This window comes from Pristiophorus japonicus, chromosome 7 (assembly GCF_044704955.1).
Source record: "Pristiophorus japonicus isolate sPriJap1 chromosome 7, sPriJap1.hap1, whole genome shotgun sequence".
Lineage (NCBI taxonomy): Eukaryota > Metazoa > Chordata > Chondrichthyes > Pristiophoridae > Pristiophorus > Pristiophorus japonicus.
In genome coordinates this window covers 795,723-821,850 of record NC_091983.1, presented here as the reverse complement: position 1 = coordinate 821,850, position 26,128 = coordinate 795,723, and the positions used below count along the sequence as shown (strand labels likewise).

General features: G+C 46.5%; 1 protein-coding gene and 1 long non-coding RNA gene across 7 annotated transcripts in view; one reads left to right on the top strand and one right to left on the bottom strand.

Moving 5' to 3' along the window:
* LOC139267022 (uncharacterized) overlaps nt 1-26,128 on the bottom strand; it is a 161,770-nt gene that overhangs the window by 10,036 nt on the left and 125,606 nt on the right. The gene's annotated exons all lie outside the window — the stretch shown is intronic.
* lyst (lysosomal trafficking regulator) overlaps nt 1-26,128 on the top strand; it is a 432,206-nt gene that overhangs the window by 347,337 nt on the left and 58,741 nt on the right. For all 6 annotated transcript variants that reach the window (XM_070884660.1, XM_070884659.1, XM_070884658.1 and 3 more), the window contains 5 exons: nt 2,304-2,482; nt 5,794-6,000; nt 6,281-6,457; nt 17,384-17,460; nt 21,032-21,220. In XM_070884660.1, the coding sequence (XP_070740761.1) occupies nt 2,304-2,482; nt 5,794-6,000; nt 6,281-6,457; nt 17,384-17,460; nt 21,032-21,220 (829 nt within the window). The remainder of the gene's footprint in view (nt 1-2,303; nt 2,483-5,793; nt 6,001-6,280; nt 6,458-17,383; nt 17,461-21,031; nt 21,221-26,128) is intronic.

Sequence of the window (26,128 nt, the reverse complement as noted above, 5' to 3'; positions counted from 1 at the left end):
AGAAGGAAGTGGAGGGATAGTTTATCTTTCTCACAGTCACAAAGAATGCAATTTGTGACTTTGATGAGAGCCGTTTCGGTACTGTGGAAGGGGCAGAAACCAGATTGAAAGGATTCAAACATGAGTTCCGGGAAAGATAGGCACGGATTTGGGAGGCAACAATACATTCAAAGACTTTGGACAGGAATGGGAGGTTGGAGATGGGGCGGTAGCTTGCAAGCACAGTGGGGTCAAGGGTTGTTTTTATGAGGAGAGGGGTGATGATGGCATATTTGAAGGAGAGGGGGACAGCACCTGAGGAGAGAGAACCGTTAACAATGTCAGCTAACATGGGAGCCAGAAAAGGAAATCGGGCGGTAAGCAGTTTAGTGGGAATAGGGTCAAGGGAGCAGGAAGTGGATCTCATGGACAAGATGAGCATGGAGAAGTCAAGAGGGGAGATCAGAGAGAAACTGGAGAGAAATGCAAGTTCAGGGTTAGGGCAGGGGGGGAACCTCAGAGAAAGTTTGGCCTGGTGGGCTAGGGGAAGGAAGGGAACTGGCAGAGGCAGCTGATCGGATGGTCTCAGTCTTTGAGACAAAGAAGTCCATGAGCTCCTCGCACTTGTTGGAGGTGAATGTGGTGGAGATGGGAGAGAAGTTTAAGAAGCCGGTTAGCAGTAGGGAATAGTAGCCGGAGGTTATCTTTGCATTCCAGAATGATCCTGGAATAATGAGCAGTTTTGGCAGTCTCGATAATGCTTTGTGGTCCAACCAAATCTGGCGGTGAATGGTTAAACCAGTTGTCCGCCACATCTATTCAAGTCTGCGTCCCTTGGACTTGAGGGAACGAAGATGAGGGCGGGCCATACCAGGGTAACAACCAGGGTGAGAGAGAGTAATGGTTTAATAGGGACCATGGTGAGGGTGTGGATGAGCAGATCGGTGGCTGCAGAAATGTTATGGTGAATGGAGGGCTAAAGGCTGGACAGTTTGGAGTTGATAAGTGCAATTGTGAGAGAGTTTTTTCCAGGGGCGGACACAGAAGTAAGTAGGATTGGGTGGGGGAAGGGGTTGTGGGTGGAGAGTGATACGAAGAAGTGGTCAGAGATGGCCTTATCTGCAATTGATACGGTAGGAATAGTGAGGCCACAAGAGATGGCAAGGTCAAGGGGGTAATTGTGAATATGGGTTGGGGAGTTCACATGGAGAGAGAGATTAAGGGAAGATAGGAGGGTAGTGAACTCAAAGGAGAGAGAGCATGATGAATTGAGATGGGGGTTGAAATCACCGAGGATGAGAAGTCGCTCGTTGCTGAGGGAGGAAAGCAGTGAGGATATCTCTGTGATAACATTTTTATGGTACTTGGGTTGGCTGTAGAGATCAAGAATTTTAAATGAGAGGTGAGAGGGGTGGAATATGGTGAGATGCTCAAAGGAGGAGAAGGTGCCGGAGGAGTAGAGGGACAGACCAAGGTGTGATTTGATGATGAGAGCCACAACACCACCACGGCGGTCTGGGCAGAGCAAGTGGTGGAAGGTATAGCCAGGAGGGGAGGCTTTGTTTAAAGGTAAGTTGTTATCACCCCTCAGCCAAGTTTCCGTCAAGGCCATGATGTCAGTGCAATCATCCACGATAAGCTCATGGATGGCAAGGGCCTTGTTTGTAAATGAACGGACGTTCTAGAGGGAGATGCGGAGAGGGTCAGTGATGGCTGTGAGCATCCACAGGGCTTGGAGGGATGAGTTGGACGGGGAGGAGATTGGCAAAGTTAGCCCCCCCGCGGGCAAGCTGGGCAGCAAGGTCGGTGAGAGTAGTTGGGACAATTGGGATTGCTACTCGTGAGGAGGCAGCGATGAGTGCCACAGTTGGAGGATGCCAAGAGAGGCACAGAGGGAAGCTGTAGGCTTGTCCAGGAGGGGGTCAAGCCTGGGACAGTGGCAGGAGAGTAGGAAGTAGAGTAATGATGAATAGACCCAATGTACTAAAAGAATGAGCTTCAATGGGCTAAGTGGACCTTTCTCAGCCTAGATTTCTCTTGTGTGCTTTAAGTCTCAGAAAAGTGTTTTTGTCCCAACAGATTTATTTAGAATGATGTGGCTTACTTTTCTGTGGAACAATTAATTGGGATGCATGCAGTGCATTAACAGGACAGCACTTTACCTGATTTGTTTAAGTACTAAGGCAACGAAAAACTGCAATTCCACTGTACTAATTGATATTTTGCCCCACCTTTGCGTGGGTCTCTTCATCTTTTACTTTTTTAGCTGTGAATTTATTTAAGTTTGTAATATTTGTACTATATTGTGACATTCATGTGCTTAGATCTTGACCCTGACTTTCTGGATTTATTGAGCACATCCGAATATCCACATCATAACAGAGTACCGACCCCATCAGCTGAAGGCTCTGAGGAAGGTGCATCAGTACTACCCAGCAACAATATGAAAATATTTCAACAAGAAATGCTAAAACTGATGGTTGAAGGGATTAAGATATCCTTGGTGAGTATGGCTGCATGTAATCAAAATGGTATATTTGTGGACTTACCATGTGTACTGCTTGGCATTCAACGGAGCTCAGAGGTTTAAGGTCTTGGTTGACTTCACGTTCTAACTTCGCTAAGAAATTCTTGATTCTTGTAAGGTATTTAATAGTTATTTCTGGTGGTATTGTTTTTAACATTAGTGATGTTGAAGCTAGGAGGACTTGATATTCACAGATAATATTTGTACTGTATTGCAATTAAGACCTTCAGACTTATAAAATATAAAAGGAAAAATCAAGAGATAAAGAAAATAGATGCTGAGCCAAAAAGGAATAAATTAGGAGGAATGACTGAAAGCAGGAGCTGCTGGGGGCAGAGCTACAGCCCTGCGCCAAAAACAGTGCCGGCAGCTGCGCACATGCGCAGTAGCTCCTGGCCCTCCCAGCGCGTCCTGTTTCCCGGCAACGACCCTATCCCTGGCCAAAGGGATCTCGGGCCGAGTGGCCTGACAGCCCTTACCTTGGCGGCGGTGGAGCTCGCCCACCTGGCATCTCGCTGAGGGCGGGCCCCGCCCGAAGTCCTCGGCCGTGGCCTGGCATCTCCTGGCTGCGGGCCCCGCCTGAAGTGGCGTTGTCGGCAGCAGCGGGGCCCACCCACCCGGCATCTCGCTGGGGGAGGACCCCACCCGAAGTCCTTGGTGGCAGCCCGGCATCACCTGGGTGGGAACCCTGCCCGAAGTGGTGGCAGCGGCAGCGCCCGCCTGAAATTCTGGGCGGCGATCATCTGCTGGGTGTGGGCCCCACCCGAAGTGGCAGCGGCGGCGGTGGGGCCTGCCTGACCGGCATCTCCTGGGGGGGGCCGTCCCAGCACGCTATTGGAGGGCTCCCGGTGCTGCAGTAGGTGAGTAGAAACTTAATTTTTTATTTATTGATCGATTTGTTATTTTTTTAACATTTATTTTTTAATTTTTTTTAATTGATTTATTGGTTGATTATTGATTTATTTTATCATTTATTATTGATGATGGCTCTTTATTTGTAAAAGTGAAGTGTTTAATGCTTGTAAACTTCCCTTCCCTCCCCCCCCCCCCCCCCCCCTCCACCCCCATCTCTCGCTCCCTGCGCCTAATTTATAAAGTGTAGGCAAGGTTTTTCTGAGCGTACAAAAATCTACACTTACTCCATTCTAAGTTAGTTTTGAGTAAGTTTTCGCTGCCTAAACTTGCAAAACAGGCATAAGTGGCTGAACACGCCCTCTTTTGTAAACAAAATCTGTTCTAAAATGAAACTATTCTAACTCACTAGAACTGGAGCAAACTAAATGCCGAGAATTGCAATTTCTAAGATGCTCCATTCTAAACTAGTTGCTCCAAACAAATAGAAGCAACTCAGGCCGAAACTTGAGCCCAATGCTTCTGAAATCCTTATCCGACCTGGGAGCCAGTGTAGGTTGGCAAGGTCAGTAATCAGTTCGCCATGTTTTAAGAAGTGCTTGGAATTCAGAATAAAATATGACAAAAATTTTGTTATAGTCTTTCTTGCATGCTTCTAAATCTCACTGGAAAGCTTTACAAAAGGTGATTTGTTTGTATTGTTTCTTTTTAAAAGTTAATACATTGAAAAATAATGGGAGTTGTATAGTTTATACAGGTATGGTACCTGCTATTGTTTGTAAACATGTTGAAATGTGGTATCCAATTAACATAACCGGAATGTCCAATTAAAATGAATCTGTTAACAGCATAAATGTAATGATTATACATAGAAAATGATTTGGGGTTTTCAATTTCTATTTACTTAAGATGAATTGAGCGTGCTGCTAATTAAAGGCTGCTCCTCCCAGTTTGGTGAATCTTTCCATCTTGATAAACTTGTATTTAATAACAATGCTCTATCCTGCACCCAGAAATTCCGATACCAATTTCAGATTATGCTGTTGGACCTCCATGTAACAGAAGCATCAGTAGGAAATGAGAAACCATAGATTGTACACTTGTGCAGGCAGTGTACCAAGTTGACTCTCACTATATGTGAGCAAAGCTTGCTCTTTGTATTCTGGTCACTTCATATTCTCAAATCGTATCCTGTGTAAACATATTCAGGCACTGATGCTGAAGCTTCATTGTTGGTTGGGGAAAGTGTTAATACTACTGGTGAACAACATTTACTCGCACTTAGTTGTTTTGGAAAATAAAATTGTTTTGGTCAAACATCAGCTGTGCAGAAATTCTCTTAATGCCCAAACCTGAAGTTAGAGGAGTGGTCCTTGATATTACTCGCAGCACTGATAGGGTATCGTATCCCCACCTCATTGACAAACTGTCCTGTTGTGTGTCTGTTGAGTTGGTAGATTGTATGTAAGACTTCCTCAAAGGATATAAACATGAGCCCATGATAAATCACACCTGTGCAGGAATCCTTGCCTGATCCAAGTTTGTTTCTTGTCTTCATCAATAACATTGTTGATGAGATAACCTGACGATAAAAATCCCTGTGGTCACTAGGGACCCGAATTTGATGAAGGCCTCCGCCCGACCGCCGAGGTCCCCGACGGTTCTTTGGGCGGGGTTTTCATCAGCAAGGTCCCTCGAAGGTTGGCGGGCGGCAAAGCAGCGATGTATGCCGCCAATCTGGGTGGGAGCCGGCGGGAGCTCTCATTCTCGGCGGCAAATGCGCTTGCCGCCCAAGTGCCGCCCAGGAAGGAGTCAGGCCCACGGAGAGTCAAACACCTAAAAAATAAAAAGCATTAAAAAAAAAAAAAATCTGACGACCTTCAGGAGACCCCATACAGGTAAGTCCCTGTAAAGAAATAAATTTTAAAAATGTCACTCACCTGTTTTCCCCCAACTCCACACTTACCGTTGAGGACAGAGCAGCCTCCACGCAGCGGTCTGCCGCCGACTCCCGCCTGCATGAATATGGCATCTCGGCAGGCGGGAGTCTACTTACGCACGTCGGCCGTCCGCTGACGTCGGCAGGCACTTCCCGGCAGCTCGCCCCTCCTGCCTGCTCCAGGCCACGTCGAAAGTGGCACAGGGTGGTTCGAGCAGAGGAATGTCAGTGGCAGCCGGCGGTAAGTTCATCAATTTCGGCCCCTAGGTATTTAAACCAAGAGTTAACCATTATTTTATGAGCCTGGTTTGGAGGAACATGCATTAGATAGTAGGAAATCTGATGCGTTTGACTTCCACACACAAACTGCTTGTGGATAAAGTTCATAATGTGGAGATTACTCCAGTATTTTAAGACTTGTTCTTCTGTCTGCTTCAGGCGCCTTGGAAGTTCATCATTGTCTTGATTACTGACTGATGTATATGTATTGGTTTAGGGAGCTGGTAGAAATAGCCCCCCACGACAGCAGTGGAAGCGCATGCTTTGGTCCTGCAGAGAGACATTCCGGTCCCAGTTGGGTCGATTGCTTGTTCACGTTTTGTGCCCTGCCCGCCCACTAGAAGAGAGGAAAATGGCTTTAGAGATAGTTTATGAACCAAGCCATCAGGAGATTCTGCGAGAATGTCTTGGTCAACCTCTGGAGGTAAGACAGCTGCCATGCAGAAAGTTGTTCTGTAGCACGTCAAGTAAGCTGTAATATTATTATAGTCTTAAGAAAAATTATGAACTAATAATTATGCTTTCAATAGGTTTTTCAAATGTTTCAATTCTTTAACACACCTCTGCAGTACATTAATACTTGAAAATTGTCTAAATATATAACATACTAAAAGAAAATTTTAAAGAATCTCTTTGTTGTGATAAAGTAACACTTTTAAAACAGCTTTTAATGATGAGCCTTTGCCGGTTCTGTTTACCCACAGCATGGACCCAAGCTGGCATTGTATCTGTACGAATTAATGCATGACCACATGGAAGCCTTGTCCAAGGAACAGCAATCTGCAGCAGGGAACTTCTTCAACTCTTTAAAGCTTTGTGGATACAGGTGTATTCCTCTTAGTGCTCCACCCAAACCAGATCTCATTAAAGCCATCAAAGAGGTATGGTGTCAATAGACAGATCTGAGGCAACGTTGACTTTTATTTATAACCGGTTTTAAATAAGAAAAAAATAGCAATTTAAAAAAGTATATTAGATTATATTACATAGGATATATGGCACAGAAATAGGCCATTCAGCCCAATCAGTACATGCTGCACTCAAGCCACCTCCCAACTTTCCTCATCTAAATCTATCAACATAATCCTCTATTCCCTTCTCCCTCATATGCTTATCCAACCTCCCCATAAATGCATCTATACTATTTGCCTCAACCACTCCCTGTGGTAACGAGTTCCACATTTTCAGCACTCTTTGGGTAAAGAAGTTTCTCCTGAATTCCCTATTTGATTTCTTGATTACTATCTTATATTGATGGCCTCTAGTTTTGCTCTTCCCCATAAGTAGAAACACTCTCTCTCTATTTGCTCTATCAAAACCTTTCATCATTTTAAATGCCGTTAGTAATGCAGACTCAATTATTTCTAGCTACAAACCAAAGGGTTTTTCTCCTTATAAAATCAATCGTCTATTGTCTGTAATATATGTAAGCTGATTAGTCTAGTGATGAAATAAACTGTGTGTGGGTATTAGTAATGAACAATCCCATGGAAGCACATCACTGAATGAAATATTTGACATTGTATAAAAACAATCAAACACAATTGTTTTGAGAGAAGTTGCAGGTAATAAGGATTTATGAAAGGGAAATTATGCTTGACAAATCTTCTAGAATTTTTTGAGGATGTAACTAGTAGAGTGGACAAGGGAGAACCAGTGGATGTAGTGTATTTGGACTTTCAAAAGGCTTTTGACAAGGTCCCACACAAGAGTTTAGTGTGAAAAATTAAAGCACATGGTATTGGGAGTAATGTATTGACGTGGATAGAGAACTGGTTGGCAGACAGGAAGCAAAGGGTGGGAATAAACGTGTCCTTTTCAGAATGGCAGGCAGTGACTCGTGGGGTACTACAGGGTTCAGTGCTAGTACCCCAGCTATTTACAATATACATTAATGATTTAGACGAAGGACTTGAATGTAATACCTCAAAGTTAGCAGATGACATTAAGCTGGGTGGCAGTGTGAACTGTGAGGAGGATGCTAAGAGGCTGCAGGGTGACTTGGACAGGTTAGGTGAGCAAATGCATGGCAGAAGCAGTATAATGTGGATAAATGTGAGGTTATCCACTTTGGTGGCAAAAACAGGAAGACAGAATATTATCTGCATTGGACAAATTTGCAGAAAGCACCTGGACCAAACGAGGCTGCGGTTCACAGACTGCACTGAACAACCCACAGCAGACACCATCTTTTTCGAGCCCACAACACACACCCAAAGGATCAACGACACCACGCCGGACCAGGAAATCGAACCCATCACATCCAACAGCCCAGCAAGGCCAGGCTCACAGAAAAACAGGAAGGCAGAATATTATCTGGATGCTGGGATCCCTTGGGACTTCAGGAGATGAGCTCCCTGGTGGCAGAACATGGGAGTGCATGCTTTACAGATACACAACATCACTCTTTCCAGCCACGCCCTCCCACCCCCAAAGTCCAAGTGAAAACTATTGACAAGGTGAGCCGGTCGGGAGCCTTTCTTTCCGCCTCAGTACAAATGTCTGTTCTGGTGTGTTGGCTGTGCCCTCGCTGGGCTGGCGTGTTGTTGGCCCTGCAGGGCTGCTAGGTGAGCCTGGCCTTGCTGGGCTGTTGGATGTGATGGGTTCGATTTCCTGGTCCGGCGTGGTGTCATTGATCCTTTGGGTGTGTGTTGTGGGCTCGAAAAAGGTGGTGTCTGCTGTGGGTTGTTCAGTGCAGTCTGTGAACCACAGCCTCGTTTGGTCCAGGTGCTTTCTGCAAATTTGTCCATTGTCTGTCTAGTTTGACTACAAACACCCTACTCCCTTCTTTAGCTATCACCGTGCCCGCGATCCACTTGGGACCATATCCATAGTTTAGCACATACACAGGGTCATTCAGATCAATTTCCCGTGATACAGTGGCACGACCATCATTTACGTTTTGTTGCTGCCGCCTGCTCTCTACCTAATCATGCAGGTTGGGGTGAACCAGCGAGAGTCTGGTTTTAAGTGTCCCTTTCATGAGTAGCTCAGCCAGGGGCACCCCTGTGAGCGAGTGGGGTCTCGTGCGGTAGCTGAGCAGTAGTCGGGACAGGCGGGTTTGGAGTGAGCCTTCTGTGACTCGTTTAAGACTCTGTTTGATGGTTTGTACTGCCCGCTCTGCCTGCCCATTGGAGGCTGGTTTAAACGGGGCCAAGGTAACATGTTTGATCCCATTGCGGGTTATGAATTCTTTAAATTTGGCACTGGTGAAACATGGCCCGTTGTCACTGACCAGTATGTCAGGCAGGCCGTGGGTGGCAAACATGGCCCTCAGGCTTTCAATGGTGGCGGTGCTTCCCGACATTATTTCACATTCAATCCATTTTGAAAAAGCATCCACCACCACCAGGAATATTTTACCGAGAAACAGGCCCGCATAGTCGACATGGATGCTCGACCATGATCTGGATGGCCAGGACCACAAACTTAGTGGTGCCTCTCTGGGCTCAACTGAGCATATACGCTGCATTGCCGTACATAGGACTCTTAGTCAGAGTCGATACCGGGCCACCACACGTGGGATCTGGCTATCGCTTTCATCATTACTATGCCCGGGTGTGTGCTGTGGAGATCTGAGATGAACTTCTCCCTGCCCTTTTTTGGTAGCACTACGTGGTTACACCAAACAGGCAGTCTGCCTGAATGGACAGCTCGTCCTTTCGCCACTGGAACGGCTTGGTTAGCTCTTGCATTTCAACGGGGATGCTGGCCCAGCTCCCATGCAGTACACAGTTTTTTATTAGGGACAGCAGAGGATCTTGGCTGGTTCAAGTCCTAATCTGGTGGCCCGTGACAGGTGATTTATCATTTTCAAATGCTTCCATGACCATCAACAAGTCTGCAGGCTGTACTACCATCAACAAGTTTGCAAGCTTGCGCAATTTCCACCCCCGTGGTGGGCAATGGTAGCCGACTGAGAGCTTCCGCACAGTTCTCGGTGCCTGGCCTATGGCGGATGGTATAGTTGTACGCTGATAGCGCGAGTGCCCACCTTTGTATGCGGGCTGAGGTATTAGTATTTATCCCCTTATTTTCAGCGAACAGGGATGGTGAGGGGCTTGTGATCGGTTTCCAGCTCAAATTTGAGGCTAAACCGGTACTGATGCATTTTCTTTACCCCGAACACACGCTAATGCCTCTTTCTCAATCATGCTGTAGGCCTTCTCGGCCTCAAACAAGCCCCTGGAAGCATGGGCGACAGGTTGCAACGTCCCCGCAACGTTAGCTTGTAATGCACACCCGACTCCGTACAACAACGCGTCACTTGCTAGCATAAGTCTTTTACACGGGTTATACAACACAAGCAGCTTGTTGGAGCATAAAATGTTTCTGGCTTTATCAAAAGCAATTACTTGGTTTTTTCCCCATACCCAGTTCTCACCTTTGCGCAATAACACATGTAGGGGCTCTAAAAGGGTGCTTAACCCCGGTAGGAAGTTACCAAAATAGTTGAGGAGTCCCAGGAACGACCGCAGCTCCGTGACGTTCTGTGGCCTGGGCGTGTTCCTGATAGCCTCTGTCTTGGCGTCTGTAGGCCGAATGCCGTCCGCCACGATCTTTCTCCCCAAAAACTCCACTTCTGTTGCCATGAAGACGCAATTCGACCTCTTCAGCCGCAGCCCTACACGATCCAGTCGCTGGAGGACCTTCTCCAGGTTTTGTAGGTGCTCGGCGGTGTCGCGACCCGTGACCAATATGTCGTCCTGAAAGACCACCGTGTGTGGTACCGACTTGAGTAGGCTCTCCATGTTTCTCTGGAAGATCGCTGCAGCTGACCGAATTCCAAACGGGCATCTGTTGTAGATGAACAGTCCCTTGTGCATGTTAATGCAGGTGAGGCCCTTCGAAGACTCCTCTAGCTCCTGCGTCATGTAGGCCGAAGTCAGGTCGAGCTTGGTGAACATCTTGCCTCCTGCCAGCGTCGCCTTAGGTAGCGGGTATTGGTCCTGTAGTGAGAAACGATTAATAGTTACTTTATAATCGCCGCAAATCCTGACCGTGCCATCACTTTTGAGTACTGGAACAATCGGGCTGGCCCACTCGCTGAATTCCACTGGGGAGATGATGCCCTCGCGTTGCAGCCTGTCCAGCTCGATTTCCACTCTCCCTCATCATGTGAGGTACCACTCGTGCCTTGTGGTGAATGGGTCGTGCCTCTAGGACCAAGTGTATCCACACCTTCGCCCCGGAAAAGTTTCCAATGCCTGGCTCAAAAAGGGAAAGAAATTTGTTGAGAACATGAGGCCTCATCGACATGTGATAGCGCTCGGATGTCATCCCAGTTCCAGCGGACTTTGCCTAGCCAGCTCTTGCCAAGCAGTGTGGGGCCATCGCCCGGGACAATCCAGAGTGGCAGTTCGTGCACCGTACCCTCGTAGGTGACCTTGACCATGGCGCTGCCCAGGACAGTGATGAGCTCTTTGGTGTACGTTCTCAGTTTCGTGTGGATGGGGCTCAGGGCTGGTCTGAATGCCTTGTTGCACCACAGTGTCTCAAACATCTTTTTACTCATGATGGATTGGCTAGCGCCAGTGTCCAGTTCCATGGCTACGGGTAAGCCATTCAATTTTACGTTTAGCATTATGTCGAAAATGTGTGCACCCCGTGTACTTCAGCATCTGCCTCCTCTCTCTGAGGCACAAAATTGCTTTGATCCACCATGGACCAATCTTCCTCTGCCACGTGGTGGTTAGCAGGTTTTGCAGAGCTTGCAGCTCGTTTGCAAGCTCGTTGGAGGTGCCCCATTGTTCCACAGCTCTTGCAAACATACCCTTTGAAGCGGCATGAATAGAAGCCTCCACAATGCCAACAAGGTGTGAATTGCCTTGCAATTCATCCTTTGTTGGGGACTCTGAGTCATCTGGGTCACCTGAGGCCTGCTGGCAGTTGCAGACTCGTGGTTTCTGCCCTGTACATTTCTGCTCGCAAACACAGTTCCAGTTAATTTATGAACATTGCTAGCACTTGTGTACTGAGAGATTTGTTTGGTGTTATCACTGGTGGACATAAACGCCTGTGCTATCGCAATGGCCTTACTGAGGGTTGGTGTCTCTTCAGTCAAAAGTTTTCGTAGGATGATCTCATGGCCAATGCCCAGTACAAAAAAGTATCTGAGCATTTGCTCCAGGTAGCCATCAAACTCACATTGTCCTGCATAGTCGCCTTAGATCGGCGACGTAGCTCACCACATCCTGACCTTCGGATCGCTGGCACGTGTTGAACCGATACCTTGCCATCAGCATGCTCTCCCTCGGGTTAAGATGCTCCCAAACCAGTGTACACAGCTCCTCATACGACTTATCTGTGGGTTTTACTGGAGCCAAAAGATTCTGAATGAGGCTGTAGGTCGGTGCCCCGCAGACCGTGAGGAGGACCACTCCTTTTTGCAGCGCTTCCTTCTCCGTCCAGCTCGTTGGCTACAAAGTACTTGTCTAACTGTTTGACATAAGCTTCCCAGTCCTCACCCTCCGAGAACTTCTCCAGGATGCCCACAGTTTGCTGCATCTTTGCGTTGGATTCGTATTCTCATTGCCAGTTATTGTGTTCCTAACACAGATGGGTTGCACACAGGGAAGTTAAAGTAACAGTGACCTCAGTCTTTAATAAGACTCTCCAGTGTGAGGAACAGGCCTTAGGGGCCAGCATATATACAGTGCTCCCAAGGGATCCCAGCATCCCTTGGGACTTCAGGGGATGAGCTCCCCCTGGTGGCGGTACATGGGAGTGCATGATTTACAGATACACAACAATCTGAATGGTGACAGATTAGGAAAAGGGGAGGTGCAATGAGACCTGGGTGTCATGGTACATCAGTCATTGAAAGTTGCCATGCAAGTACAGCAGGCGGTGAAGAAGGCAAATGGCATGTTGGCCTTCATAGCTAGTGGTTTTGAGTATAGGAGCAGGGAGGTCTTACTCCAGTTGTACAGGGCTTTGGTGAGGCCACACCTTGAATATTGTGTACTGTTTTGGTCTCCTAATCTGAGGAAGGACATTCTTGCTATTGAGGGAGTGCAGCGAAGGTTCACTAGACTGATTCTCAGGATGGCAGGACTGACATATGAAGAAAGACTGGATCGACTAGGCTTATATTCACTGGAATTTAGAAGAATGAGAGGGGATCTCATAGAAACATATAAAATTCTGATGGGATTAGACAGGTTAGATGCAGGAAGAATAATCCCGATGTTGCAGAAGTCCAGAACCAGGGGTCACGTCTAAGGATAAGGGGTAAGCCATTTAGGACCGAGATGAGGCGAAACTTCTTCACTCAGAAAATTGTGAACCTCTACCACAGAAAGTTGTTGAGGCCAGTTCATTATATATATTCAAAAGGGAGTTAGATGTAGCCCTTACGGCTAAAGGGATCAAGGGGTATGGAGAGAAAGCAGGAATGGGGTACTGAAGTTGCATGATCAGCTATGATCATTTTGAATGGTGGTGCAGGCTCGAAGGACAAATGGCCTACTCCTGCACCTATTTTCTATGTTTCTATAAGGACATTCTCTTCGGCAAGTCATCTGCAAGTACAGAGCCAGGGAAAGGGGCAAGAAAAGAACAGTAATGAAAGGTCTGTGATAGGGTGGAGGGCCGCAGTAATTCAATGACAAAAGGGATGATAATACAAGGCAAATGGAGGTGATAATGGGACAAGTAAAGAAACAAAAAATGGGTCCCGAGGAGGTGTAAATGGTTACAGCAGGATAGCAAAGGGGGAGGGAAGAATAGAAAATCTGGCAAAGTAGAGAGGGTTGGGAATTTGACAGTGAAAAGTGGATAGACCTCAGAGGCGTGGACCAGCTGACTGGCTGTGTACCGATGGGGGTTACCCGTCCCAAGCATCGGTTCGCACCAGCCTCCACTCCCAGCACCAGCCTCCACTCCCAGCACCAGCCTCCACTCCCAGCACCAGCCTTCACTCCCAGCAACAGCCTCCACTCCCCCACTCCAATCCCAGCACCAGCCACATTCCCTCCACTCCCAGCATCAGACCACTTCCTCCCCCCACTCCCCCTCCACTCCCAGCACCAGCCCACTCCCCCTCCACTCCCAGCACCAGCCCACACCCCCTCCACCCCCAGTGCCCCTGGTGCAGCCATCCTCCATTGCCAGCACCTGCTGTCTTGGAGAAAATGGGAGAGGAGGTATCTAATCAAAAGAGTGCATGTGTGGGCATCAGATGCAGATGAGATCAATCTTGGCTGTGATGTATCCTACGGTCAAATGACTGTCCAGAACGCAATGTCCATGGAATAATGGCCACTTAGGTAAGGTACTGGAGGAGAACTTTACTCCAACAAAGGGTCAGTGCCTTCAGGAGGGACGGTCTGCACCTGGGCAAGACCGGAACCAATGTCCTAGGGGGAGTGTTTGCTAGTGCTGTTGGGGAGGAGTTAAACTAATATGGCACGGGGATGGGAACCTATGCAAGGAGACAGAGGGAAGTAGAATGGGGGCAGAAGCAAAAGATAGAAAGAAGAAAAGTAAAAGTGGAGGGCAGAGAAACCTAAGGCAAAAAGCAAAACGGGCCACATTACAGCAAAATTCTAAAGGGGCAAAGTGTGTTAGAAAGACAAGCCTGAAGGCTCTGTGCCTCAATGCGAGGAGTATTCGGAATAAGGTGGATGAATTAACTGTGCAGATAGCAGTTAATGGGTATGATGTAATTGGCATCACAGAGATGAGCAAGGCTAGGAACTCAACATCCAGGGGTATTCAACATTTAGGAAGGATAGACAGAAAGGAAAAGGAGGAGGGATGGCATTACTAGTTAAAGAGGAAATTAACGCAATAATAAGAAAGGACATTGCTTAAATGATGTGGAATCGGTATGGGTGGAGCTGTGGAATACCAAGGGGCAGAAAACGCTAGTGGGAGTTGTGTACAGACCACCAAACAGTAGTAGTAAGATTGGGTACAGCATCAAACAAGAAATTAGGGATGCATGCAATAAAGGTACAGCAGTTATTATGGGTGATTTTAATCTACATATTGATTGGGCTAACCATACTGGTAGCAATGTGGTGGAGGAGGATTTCCTGGAGTGTATTAGGGATGGTTTTCTAGACCAATATGTCGAGGAACCAACCAGGGAGCTGGCCATCCTAGACTGGGTGATGTGTAATGAGAAAGGACTAATTAGCAATCTTGTTGTGCGAGACCCCTTGAGAAGAGTGACCATAATCTGGTAGAATTCTTTATTAGGATGGAGAGTGACACAGTTAATTTAGAAACTAGGGTCCTGAACTTAAGGAAAGGTAACTTTAATGGTTTGATTGGCTAGAATAGACTGGCAAATGATACTTAAAGGGTTGACGGTGGATAGGCAATGGCAAACATTTAAAGATCACATGGATGAACTTCAGCAATTGTACATCCCTGTCTGGAGTAAAAATAAAACAGGGAAGGTGGCTCAACCGTGGCTAACAAGGGAAATTAAGGATGGTGTTAAATCCAAGGAAGAGGCATATAAATTGTCCAGAAAAATCAGCAAACCTGAGGACTGGGAGTGATTTAGAATTCAGCAGAGGAGGACAAAGGGTTTAAATAAGAGGAGGGAAATAGAGTACGAGAAGAAGCTTGCCGGAAACACATAAACTGACTGCAAAAGCATCTATAGATATGTGAAGAGAAAAAGATTAGTGAAGACAAACGTAGGTCCCTTGCAGTCAGATTCAGGTGAATTTATAATGGGGAACAAAGAAATGGCAGGCCAATTGAACAAATACTTTGGTTCTGTCTTCACGAAGGAAGACACAAAAAACCTTCCAGAAGTTCTAGGGGACCGAGGGTCTAGTGTGAAGGAGGAACTGAAGGATATCCATATTAGGCGGGACATTGTGTTAGGAAAATTGATGGGATTGAAGGCCGATTTAAAAACCCCGGGGCCAGATATTCTGCATCCCAGAGTACTTAAGGAAGTGGCTCTAGAAATAGTGGATGCATTGGTGATCATTTTCCAACAGTCTGTCAACTCGGTATCAATTCCTATGGACTGGAGGATAGCTAATGTAACACCACAATTTAAAAAGGGAGGGAGAGAGAAAGCTGGTAATTATAGACCGGTTAGCCTGACATCAGTGATGGGGCAAATGTTAGAATCAATTGTTAAGGATGAAATAGCAGCGCATTTGGAAAGCAGTGACAGGACCGGTCCAAGTCAGCATGTTTATAAAAGGGAAATCATGCTTGACAAATCTTCTGGAATTTTTTGAGGATGTAACTAGTAAAGTGGACAAGGGAGAACCAGTGGATGTGGTGTATTTGGACTTCCAAAAGTCTTTTGACTAGTTGCCACATAAGAGATTAATGTGCAAAATCAAAGCACATGGTATTGGGGGTAATATACTGACGTGGATAGAGAACTGGTTGGCAGACAGGAAGCAGAGATTCAGGATAAACGGGTCCTTTTCAGAATGGCAGGCAGTGACTAGTGGAGTGCCGCAGGGCTCAGTGCTGGGACCCCAGCTCTTTACAATATACATCAATAATTTGGATGAAGGAATTGAGTGTAATATCTCCAAGTTTGCAGATGACACTAAACTGGGTGGCGGTGTGAACTGTGAGGGGGACACTAAGAGGCTGCAGGGTGACTTAGACAGGTTAGGTGAGTGGGAAAATGCATGGCAGATGCAGTATAATGTGGATAAATGTGAGGTTATCCACTTTAGGGGCAAAAACACAAAGACAGAATATTATCTGAATGGTGGCAGATTAGGAAAAAGGGAGGTGCAACGAGACCTGGGTGTCATGGTTCATCAGTCATTGAAAGTTGGCATACAGGTACAGCAGGTGGTAAAGAAGGCAAATGGTATGTTGGCCTTCATAGCTAGGGGATTTGAGTATCTGAGCAGAGAGGTCTTACTGCAGTTGTGCAGGGCCTTGGTGAGGTCTCACCTGGAATATTGTGTTCAATTTTGGTCTCCTAATCTGAGGAAGGACGTTCTTGCTATTGAGGGAGTGCAGCAAAGGTTCACCAGACTGATTCCCGGGATGGCTGGACTGACATATGAGGAGAGACTGGATCAACTGGGCCTTTATACATTGGAGTTTAGAAGGATGAGGGGGGATCTCATAGAAACATACAAGATTCTGACGGGATGGGACAGGTTAGATGCGGGTAGATTGTTCCCGATGTTGGGGAAGTCCAGAACCAGGGGACGCAGTCTTAGGATCAGGGGTGGGCCATTTAGGACTGAGAGGAGGAGAAACTTCTTCACTCGGAGAGTTGTTAACCTGTGGAATTCCCTGCCGCAGAGAGTTGTTGATGCCAGTTCATTGGATATATTCAAGAGGGAGTTAGATATGGCCCTTACGGCTAAGGGGATCAAGGGGTATGGAGAGAAAACGGGAAAGGGGTACTGAGGGAATGATCAGCCATGATCTTATTGAATGGTGATGCAGGCTCGAAGGGCCGAATGGCCTACTCCTGCACCTATTTTCTATGTTTCTATGTTTTGGAGAGGAGGAGAAAAAAATTGGCCAAAAAAAAAATGTTTTGAACAAAATTTCCCACAAAATTAATCGTTCCATTCAAACTTTATTTCATCTTCGACATTTAAAGTAACGTTTCAAAGAACCAGCAATGTTCAATGTAAACCTTCTGTTGGAAGAATTACATTTTAATTTAAAGGTCGATTTATATCACTGAAAGTGGTATGTGACACAAATAGGAACGCCTTGAATCTGCACGTGTAGGCTTAGGAATGTTATCGTTTCAAAATCGGGGTTTCTTTTTTAATTGAATGAATTGGAAAATTACAAACTAACTTTGAATGTGAATAATATATATTTATGTACTTTAGGAGCAAACCAAATATGTGAATGAAGAAAATGCAAATAAAGCTGCCTGGGAAAAGAAAATGGCGACATCTCAGCAGAGGTAAAGTAACATTGGCTGGGATGCACATTGGGCACCAACTCACAGTGCCATGGAGCAGGAGGGTACAGGTTTTGCTCAGGTGCTGACCTAAGAGACAGCTGTGGGAGAGGGGAAAGAATCAACAGGATAGTCGTCAAGGACTGCTATTGTACACTCATCCCTAGCCACTAATGCACATCTGCATTGCTAATAGTTGGAGTTTAAGCCACCTCCCTGCCTTGTTGGTCATCCGACAGGTCCAAGAACAGCAGTAAAAAAAAAAGGGTAAATAATCTTTTTTAAAAAAAATGAAAGTATAACCCTCCTTCCTGATGACAACAGTTGAAAATGGGAGTGCTACTTTCAAACAATCTATTAAAGAACTCCGTTATACGGCACTTCTTACACAGTGACAACATTTCACCCGAAGACTGTCAACCACGAAGTGCATTTTTAAAGCCTCTCTCAAGTGGAGGAGCGGTTTGGAGCTTTATAAAAGGAAAGGTGGAAAAGATTTGAGATGCAACCAAAAATTGTGGCAATTTTTTTAAGGGACTTCTGAAGGAACTTAAAAGTCTGTGAAGCAAAGAGATTAAGGGACAGAGAGCTCTAAATAGCTGGTATTGGTGCCTGAGTGAATAGTGTCGGAGAGTGTGGGGACCAGCAGTCATCATCATCATAGGCAGTCCCTCGGAATCGCTTCCACTCTTAACATGAGTCCTTAGGTGGCTGAACAGTCCAATACTAGAGCCACAGTCCCTGCCACAGGTGGGACAGGCAGTCGTTGAGGGTAAGGGAGGATGGGACAGGTTTGCCACATGCTCTTTCCACTGCCGGCGCTTGTTTTCTGCATGCACTCGGCGATGAGACTCGAGGCGCTCAGCACCCTCACGGATGCACTTCTTCCACTTAGGACGGTCTTTGGCCAGGGACTCCCAGGTGTCGGTGGGGATGTTGCACTTTATCAGGGAGGCTTTGAGGGTGTCCTTGTAACGTTTCCTCTACCCAGCTGGGACTCGCTTGCCGTGTAGGAGTTCCGAGTAGAGCGCTTGCTTTGGGAGTCTCGTGTCTGGCATGCGGACAATGTGGCCTGTCCAGCGGAGCTGCTCAAGTGTGGTCAGTGCTTCAATGCTGGGGATGTTGGCCTGGACGAGGTAGCCAATGTTGGTGCGTCTGTCCTCCCAGGAGATTTGTCGGAGGCATCGTTGGTTGTATTTCTCCAGCGACTTGAGGTGTCTACTGTACGCGATCCATGTCTCTGAGCCATGCAGGAGGGCGGGTATTACTACATCCCCGTAGACCATGAGCTTGGTGGTAGATTTGAGGGCCTGGTCTTCGAACACTCTTCTTCAGGTGGCCGAAGGCTGCGCTGGCACACTGGACGCGGTGTTGAATCTTCTCATCAATGTCTGCTTTTGTTGATAAAAGACTCCCGAGGTATGGGAAATGGTCCATGTTGTCCAGGGCTGTGCCGTGGATCTTGATGACTGGGGAGCAGTGCTGTGCGGTGAGGACAGGCTGGTGGAGGACCTTTGTCTTACGGATGTTTAGCGTAAGGCCCATGCAGCAGTAAACAGAAACTCAAGAGCTGGAAGGGCGGGCTGAGACTTACGGCTAGAGAAGATTACTCAAATCAAGTTGAAATGATTTGAGGATTTAAAAATGAGCTTGAAGCTAATGAGCTGGGGGCCAGGAGCTAGTGGAGTATGTGAACCGATGGTCGTGCCAGAGGTGTCGAGTGTCATTGGCATGCATGTTGAAGCTGAGACAGTACTTAAAGTTGTTGCCAAGATGTAGCATCTGGAAGATTAACAGGAGAGGTTCAGGGATGTGGGAGCCAATGGACACATTGTTGATTGTCTCGCCCTCCAGTGTATCTTTCCTGTTTATAAGACCAATAACTCGATGGTCCAGCTGGGAATTGTGAGGCATATCCTTGCGTATTACTTAGTGGCATAGAGTTGGTAGAGCAATATATCATTACTGATTGTTACTGTATTTGTTTTTGTATTGCAGAAACATTTTGTTCACAAGTTCACAAGTCCTATAATTTTTGACTGAGGTGCTTGCTACTGCTTTTAGGTTTTGATCCGTTCCATATTTTTGAAAATAGTTCAGTGTGATCACAGATTGGCTTGTGACCTTATTAATTCAGAATTCTTGCAGTCGGTAATGGAGCATTTGATTTGATAATGGGTTTCAATATTCAGTGATATATAACAACAACTTGTATTTATATAGCTCCTTTAACATAGTAAACTTCCCAAGGCACTTCACAGGAGTATTATAGATTAAAATGTTAAGGGGTGAGGAAAAAGCAGGAAAATGGAACTAGGCTCATGATCACTGTCGACTCTGACACCAGCTGAAAAGTATATATATGGATGCTTGATGAAAACTGGATCAGGCTATGCAAGGATGCACTCCATGGTCAAATAGCCTAGTAGTGTTCCCTCAGTACTAGCCCTCCGACAGTGCGGTGCTCACTCAGTACTGCACTGAGTGTGTTGGTCTACATTATGGTCTCAAGTCTCCGGAGTGAGATTTGAACCCACGACCTTCTGACGCCGAGGTGAAAGTGCTGCCCACTGATCGAAGCTGAAAGGCCCCTAACTTGCCCCGAAGAGGCAGCACAGGCCAGCCCACACTGAAATATGTGTGCACACTAGGTCCGTGCAGCAGAGCAGGTCTCCAGTCATCTTGGTTAATCCTTGCTACTGGTCCAAGACCTAGCTCTGTCAAGCCCGCGTGGTGGCTGGTGTGCAACGGCCACCACACGTTAAAAAAATCCACACACAGGCATCTTCCACCCTTCATGATGTAGTTCGGGATCTGGAATATTCGGTTCTTCATTGAAACACCTGTGAACTCATCCCTTTTTGGCGTGGAAGTAAGTTGCCCTTTTTTCGAGGGACTGCCTATGGTGATAATGATCTGATCAGATAATCTGTTTTAGTGATGTTGCTTGAGGGATAAATATTATCCAGGATACCAGGGAGAACTCCCCTGAACTTCTTCAAAATAGTGCCATGTGATCTTTCACATCCACCCAAGAGAGCAGACGGGGTCTCGGTTTAACGTCTCATCCAAAAGACGGCACCTCCGGCAGTGCAGCACTCCTTCAGTACTCCACTAGTGTGTCAGCCTGGATTGTGTGCTCAAGGGTCAGGAGTGGGACTTGAACCCAAGACCTAGCTCTGTCAAGCCCGCTTGGTGACTGGTGTGCAACGGCCATCACACATTAAAAAAATCCACGCACAGGCATCTTCCACCCTTCAGGATGTGGTTTGGGTACCTGGAATATTTAGGTCCTTCATTGAAACACCTGTGAACTCATCCCATTTTGGCGTGGAAGCAAGTCATCCTTGATACGAGGGACCGCCTATGATGATGCCATTAATTATCTAAGATGATAACTGATGATTAGACACTTGAATGCGATATTGGAAGGCTGCCAGTGCTCATGGAACTGTATTAACCATGAACCAAAGCTTTCAAGAGAAAGAGGAAAATTTGATTTTTTTTTTTAAACACTTGTATGCATAAAGTAATTTTCCTTCAGCTTGTAAGGACTTTTTTCTCTCTTTTTCAGCCTCCTTCAACGACTGGATTTGAAGTCAAAAGATATTTCCAAAATAGCTGCTGAGCTCACTCAGAATATCTCACTGCAGCAGGGCATGCAGAGGAAGAAAGTAATTCAGCACATCAGGGGAATGTACAAGGTAGATTTAAGTGCTAGCAGGCATTGGCAAGAACTCGTTCAACAGCTGACGCATGACCGGTAAGGCCTAGAAATACAATTGAAAGAATTTTGGGGGAGAAAAAATAATTTTAAATGTTTTGTTTGAGAAATGTCAATATGGTGGCATTTTACCGATTGGGGGGGGACAAGGAGTAGGTGGGTGGGAAACCTTCAACTTGCAACGTGAAATATCCCGGTTTGTTCTGAGGCATGTTGCTCCCACTCGCAAACTGCTTAATATTGTATGTTTAAGATCATAGGACATGTAGGTTCGCTTCAGGAAACTAGTTCACTGTGAACCCAAAATAGGAGCTGGGATAAAGCCTTGAGGAAACACACAATGGGATAAAAGCTTTACCATATAGCCAGCTGTGTTTTCATGTTATGAAGGAAATGTTTTTTCCTCATCCTCATCTAAAAGTGACACTGGGAAAGACCGCTGCTAGTATACCATCCATATGTTGACTTTCAAAAAGGCACAGTTTCATTTGGCAGTCACCTGAAATCTTGACTTCCTTTGGGGTTTAAAACACAGGTAGTGCAGGCCCAGGCGACAACTGCAAGAGAAATTCAGGAAACAGCATCAACCCTTGTACATGGCCTTCTTTGACCTCACTTTGACACAGTTAACCACGAAGGACTATGGAGCGTCCTCCTCCATTTCGGCTGCCCTCAAATGTTTGTCGCCATCCTCCGCCTGCTCCATGACGACATGCAAGCCGTGATCCTGACCAACGGATCCATCACAGACCCAATCCACATCTGGATCGGAGTCAAGCAGGGCTGCGTTATCGCCCCAACCGTCTTCTCGATCTTCCTTGCTGCAATGCTCCACCTCACGCTCAACAAGCTCCCCGCTGCAGTGGAACTAAATTATAGAACCACTGGGAACCTGTTCAACCTTCGTCGCCTCCAGGCTAGATCCAAGATTGTCCCATCCTCTGTCGTCGAACTACAGTACGCGGATGGCGCTTGCATCTGCGCACATTCAGAGACTGAACTCCAAGCCATCATCAACATCTTCACCGAGGCGTACGAAAGCATGGGCCTTACACTAAACATCCGAAAGACAAAGGTCCTCCACCTACCTGAGCTCACCACACAGCACTGCCTCCCAGTCATCAAAATCCACGGCGCGGCCTTGGACAACGTGGACCACTTTCCATACCTTGGGAGCCTATTAGCAAAGCAGACATCGACGATAAGGTCCAACATCGCCTCTAGTGCGCCAGCTCAGTGTTCGGTCGCCTGAGGAAGAGAATGTTCGAGGATCAGGCCCTCAAATCTGGCACCAAACTTATGGTCTACAGGACTGTAGTGATACTCTCCCTCCTGTATGGCTCAGAGACATGGACCATATACAGCAGACACCTCAAATCGCTGGAGAAATACCACCAATGATGTCTCCGCAAGATCCTGCAAATCCTCTGGGAAGGTAGGCACGCCAACATTCCCAACATTGAAACAATGACCACACTCGACCAGCTCCGTTGGGCGGGCCACATGGTTCACATGCCCAACACGAGACTCCCAAAGCAAGCGCTATACTCGGTACTCCTACACGGCAAGCACTCTCCAGATGGGAAGAGGAAACATTTCAAAGCCTCCTTGATAAAGTGCAATGTCCCACTGACATCTGGGAATCTCTGGCCAAAGACCGCCCTAGTGCGACAGTGGAGAAAGAGCATCCGGGAGGGCACTGAGCACCCGAGTCTCGTGGCCGAGAGCATGCAGAGATCAAGCGGAAAGGAGCGTGCGGCAAACCAGACTCCCCACCCACCCTTTCTTTCAACCACTGTCTGTCCCACCTGTGACAGAGACTGTAATTCCCGTATTGGACTGTACAGTCACCTGAGAACTCACTTTTTCAGAGTGGAAGCAAGTCTTCCTCGGTTTCGAGGGACTGCCTATGATGATGGTGCAGGCCTTTCTAAGTGTGAAAAATGACCTATTAAACTGAATTGGATCCACCTCCTAATTATATAGACTTAATCAGTGCTTTTAGTCAACCAGCAATAAGCATTTCCTACTGAGTTAAAGCCATATAGGAAAATGCAACGTGGCATTAATATGGTCAAAGTTAGCATTAATTCTGAGAGCACTTTTTCCACCTGAACATAAGAAATAGGAGCAGGAATAGGCCACTTGGTCGCTCGAGCCTGCTCTGCCATTTAATAAGATCATGGCTGATTTGATCCTGGCCTCAACACCACTTCCCCGGCCACTCCCCATAACCCTTTACTCCCTTATCGTTCAAAAATCTGTCTATCTCCACAGTGACCACAGCTCTCTGGGACAGAGAATTCCACAGATTTACAACCCTCTGAGAGAAGAAATTCCTCCTCATCTCAGTTCTAAATGGGCGGCCCTTAATTCTCAACATAACAATTATCATCAGATTATCATCATATTGCTGTTTGTGGGAGTTTGATATGTGCAAATTGGCTGCCATATTTCCCACATTATTACAGTGACTACATTGGCTGTAAAGCGCTTTGAGACGACCGGTGGTCATGAAAGGTGCTGTATAAATGCAAGTCTTTTTAAAACATTTCCGAGTTTCATGTCATCTGCAAACTTTGAAATTATGTTCCATGTACCCAAGTCCAGGTCATTAATCTACATCAAAAATAACAGGTCCTAGTACTGACCCCTGGGGAACATCACTGGGTCCAATCTGAAAAGCCACCATTCACCACTACACTCAGCATTCTGTCCTTTAGCCAAATAAGTATCCACGCAGCCACTGCTCCTTTAATCCCAAGGCTTCAATTTTGCTAATGAGTTTATTATGTGGTACTTTATCAAACACATTTGAAAGTCCATATACACGTCAACCACACAACCCTTATCAACCCTCTGTTACTTTATCAAAGAACTCAATCAAGTTACAATTCACTGATTTAAATATTCAAATTCCTAACTGGAGAATTTTAGCTATGAGAAACTCTTCTATCTGAGAGTTTATTCCATGTGTTGATCATTCTCTGAGTGAAGAAGAATATCTTGATAAGGGCAGGAGGTGCATGGGAAAATGATAGTCACTAATAAATCCAATAGGGAATTCAGGAGAAACTTGTGTTATGTGTGGAGCATAAACACCGACCTGTTGCTGTGCTGTACATTCTATGTAATGGAGCAGCGTGTGGCGGCCTGGCCCGGAAATCAGAGCGGTCCCGGCCTGCAAGACCATCAGCATGCCGGGGACATTGGAGGGAGCAGCGTGCAGTGGCCCGGCCCGGAAATCGCCGCGGTCCTGGCTTGCAAGACCATCAGCAGGCCAGGGCCATTGGAGGGAGCAGCGTGTGGCGGCATACCACTGCAGGGAACAGCTGCTGCAGGAGGGCGATGGCTACGAAGCCAGGTCGCTGATTGCAGCGCGGGCAGGCACAGCAGGAGGGGCGAAGGAGCGGCAAGAGTCCGTAGAGGGAACTGACCGGGGCCCAAGAGAGGCGAAGGCCCAGGGGCAGCACAGGCCAGCCCACACTGCGATATGTGTGCCCGCTAGGTCTGTGCAGCAGAGCAGGTCTCCAGTTAGTCTTGGTTAATCCATGCCACTGGACCAAGACCTAGCTCTGTCAAGCTCGTGTGGTGGTTGGTGTGCAACAGCCACCACACATTTAAAAAAAAAATCCACGCACAGGCATCTTCTACCCTTCATGATGTAGTTCGGGATCTGGAATATTAGGTCCTTCATTGAAACACCTGTGAACTCATCCCTTTTTGGTGTGGAAGCAAGCCATCCTCGCTTCGAGGGACCGCTTATGATGATGATGGATGTAAGTTAGGCAAACAGATTTGCCTTTAACAAATCCGTGCTGGCTTTCATTTGTTAACCCCTATTTTTCCAAGTGCCAATTAATTTTGCCCGGATTATTGTCTTGCGTTTCACCACCACTGACATTAGATTGACGGGCCTGTAGTTGCTGGGTTTTTACACCTCTCCCCTTTTTTGAGCAGGAGTGTAACATTTGCAATCCTCCAGTCCTCTGGCACCACTCCCATAATCAAGGAGGATTGTAAGATTGTGGCCAGAGCCACTGCAATTTCTACTGTTACTTCCCTCAGTAATCCATCCATGTGATTTTTCTACTTTGAGTACTGCTAACCTTTTATTTATTTTATTTTTATCCTATCTCTACTACTCTCCTCCATTACTGTGCCATTGGCAGCATCCTCCTTTTGTGAAGCCAGATGCAAAGTACTCGTTTAGTACCTCAGCCATGCCCACTGCATCCACAAGAAGATATCCTTCATGGTTCCTATTCAACCCACTCTTCCTTTGAGTACCCTTTTATTATTTATATATTTATAAAAGACTTTTGGGTTCCCTTTTATGTTAGCTGCTAATCTATTCTCATTTACTTTGCCCCTCTCATTCTCTTTTTTATATCCTCTCTAATTTCTATATTCAGCTTGCTTTGCTACTGTAGTAAGAAACTAACATTTGTCACACGCCTCATTTATCTGTCTCATTTTAACCTCTATTTCTTTTGCTTTGGAAATGCCCTTCCTTTCCTCCTCATAGGAATGTGTCGACTCTGTACCCAAACCATCTCCTCTTTGAAGGCCTCTCATTGCTCAATTACTGTTTTGCCTATCTGTGATTCCAATCCACCTGGGCCAGATCCCTTTTCAACTCACTGAAGTTAGCCCTCCTCCAGTTAAGTATTTTCACACTTGATTATTCCTTTTCTTTTCCATAACTATTCTAAACCTGATGATGATATCACTGTTCCTCAAATGCTGTCCCACTGAAGCATGCTCCACTTGCCCCACTTCATTCCCCAGAACTAGCACTGCTTTCCTTTCTTGTTGGGCTGGAAATACACTGATTAAGAAAATTCTCTTGTACACATTTCAGGATTACCACCCCCTCTTTGCCTTTACGCTGTTACTATCCCAGTCTATATTAGGATAATTGAAGCTCCCCATTATCACTACTTT